This window comes from Silurus meridionalis, chromosome 12, assembly GCF_014805685.1.
Source record: "Silurus meridionalis isolate SWU-2019-XX chromosome 12, ASM1480568v1, whole genome shotgun sequence".
Classification (NCBI taxonomy): Eukaryota; Metazoa; Chordata; class Actinopteri; order Siluriformes; family Siluridae; genus Silurus; species Silurus meridionalis.
Genome location: NC_060895.1, coordinates 24,530,677 through 24,538,902, shown reverse-complemented (window position 1 = coordinate 24,538,902; position 8,226 = coordinate 24,530,677). Strand labels below are relative to the sequence as shown.

The 8,226-nt window shown below is 27.9% G+C and overlaps 1 protein-coding gene across 1 annotated transcript in view; it reads right to left on the bottom strand.

Annotated features, from left to right (window-relative positions):
* pkn2a (protein kinase N2a) overlaps positions 1-6,386 on the bottom strand; it is a 45,589-nt gene extending 39,203 nt beyond the window's left edge. The window contains exon 1 of the mRNA XM_046862329.1: positions 6,081-6,386. Coding sequence (XP_046718285.1) covers positions 6,081-6,101 — 21 coding nt within the window. The 5' untranslated portion in view covers positions 6,102-6,386. The remainder of the gene's footprint in view (positions 1-6,080) is intronic.
* Positions 6,387-8,226: the final 1,840 nt, after the last annotated feature.

Below are 8,226 nucleotides of genomic sequence, written 5' to 3'. Positions count from 1 at the left end.
ACCTTAAACCAGTCTGTTGTTCCTACTGCACACTTCACTGCTGTCCTCATACATGTCCTGCACCACCCTCACATACTTCTCTGACACACAGACTTCCTCATACAATACCACAACTCCTCTCTCCACCCTGTCATACGCTTTCTCTAAATCCACAAATACACAATGCAACTCCTTCTGACCTTCTCTATACTTCTCCATCAACATTCTCAAAGCAAATTATGAGTCTGTGGTGCTCTTCCTCGGCATGAAACCATACTGTTGCTGGTCACCTCTTCTCTCAGCATTGCTTCCACTACTCTTTCCCATAACTTCATGGTGTGACTGATCAACTTTATTCCCCTGTAGTTACTGCAGGTCTGCACATCTCCCTTATTCTTAAAGATCGGTACCAGCACACTCCTTCTCCATTCCTCAGGCATCTTCTCACCTTCCAAAATCCTGTTAAACAATCTGGTTAAAACTCCACTGCATCTTTTCTAAACATCTCCATGCTTCTACTGGTACGTCATCTGATCCAACCGACTTTCCACTCTTCATCCTCTTAATTTCTGCTCTCACTTCCTCCTTACTGATCCTATCCAGTCTTCCTCCTGCAGTTTCCAACATCTCATTCTTCTTTCAGTCCTCACTCTCCTCCTCTTCTTCTTCACCTTCAAAACCATCCTACAGACCACCATCCGATGCTGCCTAGCTACACTGTCCCCTGCCAACACCTTACAGTCTCCAATCTCCTTCAGGTTGCATCTCCTGCATAGAACATAGTCCACCTGTGTGCACCTTCCTCCACTCTTATAGGTCACACTATGATCCTCCTTCTTCTTAAAATACGTGTTCACCACTGCCATTTCCATCCTTTTAGCTAAATAAAAGCTCAATTGTGCTAAACATGCTAAAAGAAACGCTAATGTCATATTCTGAAAATATTCTGCATGTTGACAAATATATCATCACATCTTTATTATTATCATCTCATGATAAATCAGGGATTAATGGATGGAGTTCACAGACACTTTTACACAGAAATGTTCTTGCTGTAGATCATTGTGATTATTTCGACAAACAAATGCTTTAACAATACACAAATAATAACACAAACACAAATAATAACACTAACACACAAATAATAACACTAACACAAATAATAACACTAATAATAAACAATAATAATAACACAAACACAAACAATAACACTAATAATAACAATAACACTAATAACAAACAATAATAATAACACAAACAATAACACAAACACAAACAATAACACAAACACAAATAATAACACAAACACAAACAATAACACAAACACAAATAATAATATTAATAATAATAATAATAACACTAATAATAAATAATAACATCTAATAATAAATAATAATAAACAATAATATCTAATAATAAACAATAACACTAATAATAAATAATAACATCTAACACAAACAATTACACTAATAATAAATAATAACACTAATAAACAATAACACAAACATAAATAATAACATCTAATATAAATAATAACACTAATATAAATAATAACACTAATAATAATAAATAATAACAATAATAATAAATAATAATAATAAATAATAATAATAATAATAATAAATAATAAATAATAATAAAATAATAATAATAATAATATCTAATAATAATAACACTAATAATAATAAATAATAATAAACAATAATAATAAATAATAATAATAATAATAAATAATAATAATAACATAAATAATAACATAATAATAAATAATAACATTAATAATAAATAATAACATTAATAATAAATAATAACACTAATAATAATAATAATAATAAATAATAACACTAATATAAATAATAATACTAATAATAATAATTAATAAATAATAACACAAACATAAATAATAATACTAATAATAATAATAACACAAATAATAACACTAATATAAATAATAACATAAACACAAATAATAACACTAACAAACAATAATAACACAATAATAATAACATCTAATAATAATAATATCTAATAATAATAATAAATAATAATACAAACAATAACACTAATAATAAATAATAACTAATAATAATAATAAATAATAATAATAACATAAATAATAAATAATAATAATATTAATAAATAATAATATAATAATAAATAATAATATAAACACAAATAATAATAAATAATAATAATAATATTAATAATAAATAATAACATTAATAATAAATAATAACACTAACACTATAATACACACTGTAACACTATAACACAATAATAACACTAATACAAATAATAACACTAATAATAATAATAATATTAATAATAATAATAATACTAATAATAAATAATAATAATAACATAATAATAAATAATAATATAATAAATAATAAATAATAATACTAATATAAATAATAATAATACAAACAATAATAATAATAATACAAACAATAATAATAATAAATAATAACATTAATAATAAATAATAAACAATAACATAATAATAATAACTAATAATAATAACAATAATAAATAATAACATAATAATAATAAATAATAATAATAATATTAATAAATAATAACATTAATAATAAATAATACTAATAATAATAAATAATACTAATAATAATAACAATAACACTAATAATAATAATAATAATAACACTAACATAAACAATAATAACACAAATAATAACATAATAAACAATAATAATAACATCTAATAATAAATAATAACATCTAATATAATAAATAATAATAAATAATAATATAATAAATAATAATAACATCTAATAATAAATAATAACACTAATAAACAATAACACTAATAATAAATAATAACACTAACACAAATAATAATACTAATATAATAACACTAATAATAATAATACTAATAATAAATAATACTAATAATAATAATAATAATTAATATAAATAATAACATAAACACAAATAATAATACTAATAATAATAAATAATAATATTAATAATAAATAATAATACTAATAATAATAACACTAATAATAACATAATAATAATAACACTAATAATAAATAATAACTAATAATAAATAATAATAATAATAAATAATAATAATAACACAAATAATAATATTAATAATAATAATAACACTAATAATAATAACACTAATAATAATAATAATAATAATATAATAATAATAATAATTAATAATAATAATAACACAAATAATAATAACATAAATAATAACATCTAATAATAATAACACTAATATAATAACACTAATAATAATAATAATAATAATAAATAATAATAATAATAATAATAATAACACTAATAAACAATAACATAATAATAATAATAACACTAATAATAATAATAATAACACTAACACAAATAATAATAATAATAATAAACAATAACACTAATAAACAATAACACTAATAACAATAATAATAATAACACAAATAATAATAACACAAATAATAACTAATATAAATAATAACATAATAATAATAACACAAACAATAACACTAATAACAATAATAACACTAACACAAATAATAATAACATAATAATAATAAACAATAACATCTAATAATAATAATAACATCTAATAATAATAATAACATCTAATAATAATAACACTAATAATAATAATAACACTAATAATAATAATAATAATAAACAATAACACTAATAAATAATAATAATAATATAATAATAATAATAATAATTAATAATAATAATAATAATACTAATATAAATAATAATACTAATAATAATAATAATACAAATAATAACATAATAATAATAACATAATAATAATAACACTAACATAAATAATAACACTAACACAAATAATAATAATAACACTAATAATAATAATAATAATATAATAATAATAATAACATCTAATAATAATAATAACACTAATAATAAATAATACTAATAATAAATAATACTAATAATAATAACACTAATAAATAATAATAATATAATAATAATAATAATACTAATATAAATAATAATAACACTAACACAAATAATAATACTAACACAAATAATAACACTAATAATAATAATAACATAATAATAATAACACTAATAATAATAATAACATAAATAATAATATCTAATAATAATAATAATAACACAAACAATAACACTAATAATAATAATAATAACACAAACAATAACACTAATATAATAACACTAATAATAATAACATAAATAATAACTAATATAAATAATAACACAAATAATAATAACAATAATAATAACACAAATAATAACTAATAATAATAATAACACTAATAAACAATAACACTAATAAACAATAACACTAACACAAACAATAACACAAACAATAACACTAACACAAATAATAACACTAACACAATGCACTAACACAAATAGTAACACTAACACAAATAATAACACTAACACAATGCACTAACACAAATAGTAACACTAACACAAATAGTAACACTAACATGAGCACTAAAACTGTGCACTGACTCAGTGTACAAAGAATAACCAGTAACACAAGCACTAACAAAACACACATCAACCACAGTGTACAAATGCTACCAGTTACAGGAACAGAAACTTTAACATAATCAGGAACAATATAATGATGTCCACTGAATAAAAATAAAAAACAACAACAACACAATGCCTGTGAGTCACTCTGAATCTACTGTGTTTACTGCAGTCTTAACAAAAACAAAACTATAATAAATATATAAATAAATAAATAAATAACATATTGAAACACACATTAGCAGACACTGTAACACTCACTGTAACACTCACTGTAACACTCTGGAAAACACATTGTAACACTACAACACACTGTAACACTTACTGTAACACTACAACATGCTGTGACACTAACACTAACTGTAACAGTCACTGTAACACTATAACACTCTGGAAGACACAATAACACACTGTAACATTCGGGGTAACATTAACATTAACATTAACTGTATTCTATATCAAATTGTAACACTATAACACTAACACTATAATACACACTGTAACACTATAATACACTGCAACACTATAACACACTATAACACAATAACATGTTGTAACACACAGCATACTATAACACAAACTGTAACACTATAACACACTGTACATTACAACACACATTGTAAAACTATAACACATTGTAACACTCACTGTAACACAATGTACATTGTAACACACACTTAAACTGTACACTATAACACACATTGTAACACTGTAACACACTGTACTGTACTGTATTATGTTTTTATGTTTTTATTTTTTTATTTTCACATTTCTTTTTCTTTGCTGCTGTAACACAGAAATTCCCCACTTATCTTAAACACTATAACACTCTAACACACACTAATACACACTAACACACACTCTGTAACACACTGTAACACTATAACACTGTAACGGACACACAAATACACATGAACACACTTTGTAACGCACACTGCAAACCTATAATACACATTGTAACACGACAACACTAACATAAACTGTAAAAGACACAAACTGATACACACTTTGTAACACACACTGTAACACACTAACACTGTAACGGACACACAAATACACACGAACACAATTTGTAACGCACACTGCAAACCTATAACACACATTGTAGCATAATAACACTAACATAAACTGTAAAAGACAAACTCATACACACTAACACACACTCTGTAACACACACTGTAACACTATAACACTGTAATGGACACACAAATACACACGAACACAATTTGTAACGCACACTGCAAACCTATAACACACATTGTAACACAATAACACTAACAAACTGTAACACACACTGTAACACTATAGCACACTGCAACACAAACTTTAACACTCACATTGTAACACAATAACACACACTGTACCACACACTGTACCACACACACACACACACACACAAACGGTGGAATCGCGGTGTGTTGTGACTTTCAGCGCGTAACGGAGTCAGTAATCACTGTAAACCACACACACGCGCACGCGCGCGCACACACTAAAGAGGAATTAGGAGTCTACACCGCCCCTAAAACTTTGTGAAAAACAATACACTGTTTGTAAACAAAATGCGAAACTTTTCCTACCTGCAATGGATCAGCGGCCATCTTGGCCCTCCAACTCCAACTCCAACACTGTGTGGTGAGGGGGGTGAGAGTGGCAAAAAAAACACCACCACACCACCAACAACACCCTGTTTTTCACTCTTCAACCACCGACACGAGCCGATACTCCACAACTACACAATCCACACCGAGGGCCGGACACACACTCTGTCCCATTGCGCAAGCGGGAAAGTTGTCCAGTAAGAAGGTTCTGCAGGAGAAGAACGTGAAGAACCCGCGCGCGCACACTGCTGAGGAGAAGCTGTTGTCCCGTACATGTGAACACATACAGGGTTGCCAGATTGAATCGTTTGTCCCTTGGTTGCCAGATTGTATTCCATGTTTACTTCATTAAAAAAAAATAAAAAACATTACAACACTTTACCAAATAATAATCATAATTCTGACATAGGAGACTCCTTACAGAAAAACACCTTCATCTGATATACAGCGATTATCATACACAATTTTCCCCAAAACAACCATTTTGATCCATCCTGATGTCCTACATCTTCATGAACCGCTCCAGCTGAGGAGTCAAGGCTTCACATAGACGGCGATTTCTGTGCATGGTTCCACTGATAAACCATGAGAATACCTTTGGAATAGAAACATTTCTGCTATTACAGCTTATGACTTTTGCACTCGAGTCTCCGTGAGTGAACAGCTGATCATCTCAACAATAATGGAACTATAATCAGTGGGCATTTTTTGGGTGAAGATGTTGAATCTGGTTCCTGTCAAAGTTTCTTCCCCTTAAAGTCTCAGGGAGTTTTTCCCTCACCACCGTCACCACCGGCTCTCTCGTTAGGCATAAACTAATCAATTAAATTATAATATTTTCAATCTTTTTATTTCTCTAAAGCAGCATTGTGACGATGTCCATCATTTAAAATGCCATGCAACCGAAACTGAACTGATTTGAACGAGATGTTTCCATAGAAACGCTGTGAATGATAGCATCACTAGTCAGAGCTCACAACCTGCATCTGTAGCAAACTCCACTCAATTCATTCATAACAGTTGACTGAGGAGGAGAAATCGGTTTGGTTTTAAAGGTTCACAAACATCAGCCTTTAGGAAACCTTCAAAGCCCTTTGCAGTACCTACCTAAGGTGTACTCAAACTATGTCCAGGTCTTCTTAACTTCAAAGCAGTTATAAGTAGAAGTAGAAAGGGATCACAAATACCGAAAGGTGGCCTTCGTTAGGTGTTTCATAGGAGTGACACAACACACAATATGACGGAATCAGTGTTCGTTCAACTAAGCAGCGTCAGTTCTAAAATATCGATCGATCTTTTACGTTTGTCTGTGATGCAGTGGAGCTTCATGGGCAGGAGGTTCCATTTGAGTGTATGGAAGACTTGAGCTCTATGGGAACTGTCAAGTCAAGTCACAATTTATATATAAAACACATTTACAAACAATGACTGTTGAAACAGATAAAGGAAAACACAAAACAAAGACTTATACTGAGTCATACACTGAGTCATACACTGAGTCATACGCTGAGTCATGTTTGTAGGATGTGACAAATCAACAAGATTTGGTGAGGACTTGATACGGAACAGCAACTCATTCCAGAGCCTCTGTCCAGCAACTGAGGACGCTCTGTCACCCTTTGTTTTAAACCCATGTCCTGGTGATAGCTAACTGGAAGCTATTTGAGGACCTATTTGCTCTAGGCAAATGAATGGAAATAAGATCTGGAAGATAGGCAGGTGCAAGACCATGTAGGCTCTTCCACACAGATTATACACATCATATCTGATGCAGAGAAGCTCGATCATGCGTTCATGACCTCCAGAATAGACTATAGTAATGCATTACTAGGTGGATGTCCTGCATCATTAATAAACAAGCTTCAGTTAGTCCAGAATGCAGCAGCCAGAGTTCTCACAAGGTCGAGAAAATATGAGCACATAACCCCAATCTTCTCATCCCTACACTGGCTTCCTGTTTAGTCTCAAATCCACTACAAACTACTGCTTCTTACCTACAAAACACTAAATGGTTTATCTCCATGCATCTCTCCAGTCTTCTAACAAGCTACAATCCATCACACTCCTTCAGATCTCAAAACTCTGGGCTTCTAGTAGTTCCTAGAAGAGCAAATTCCACTAAAGG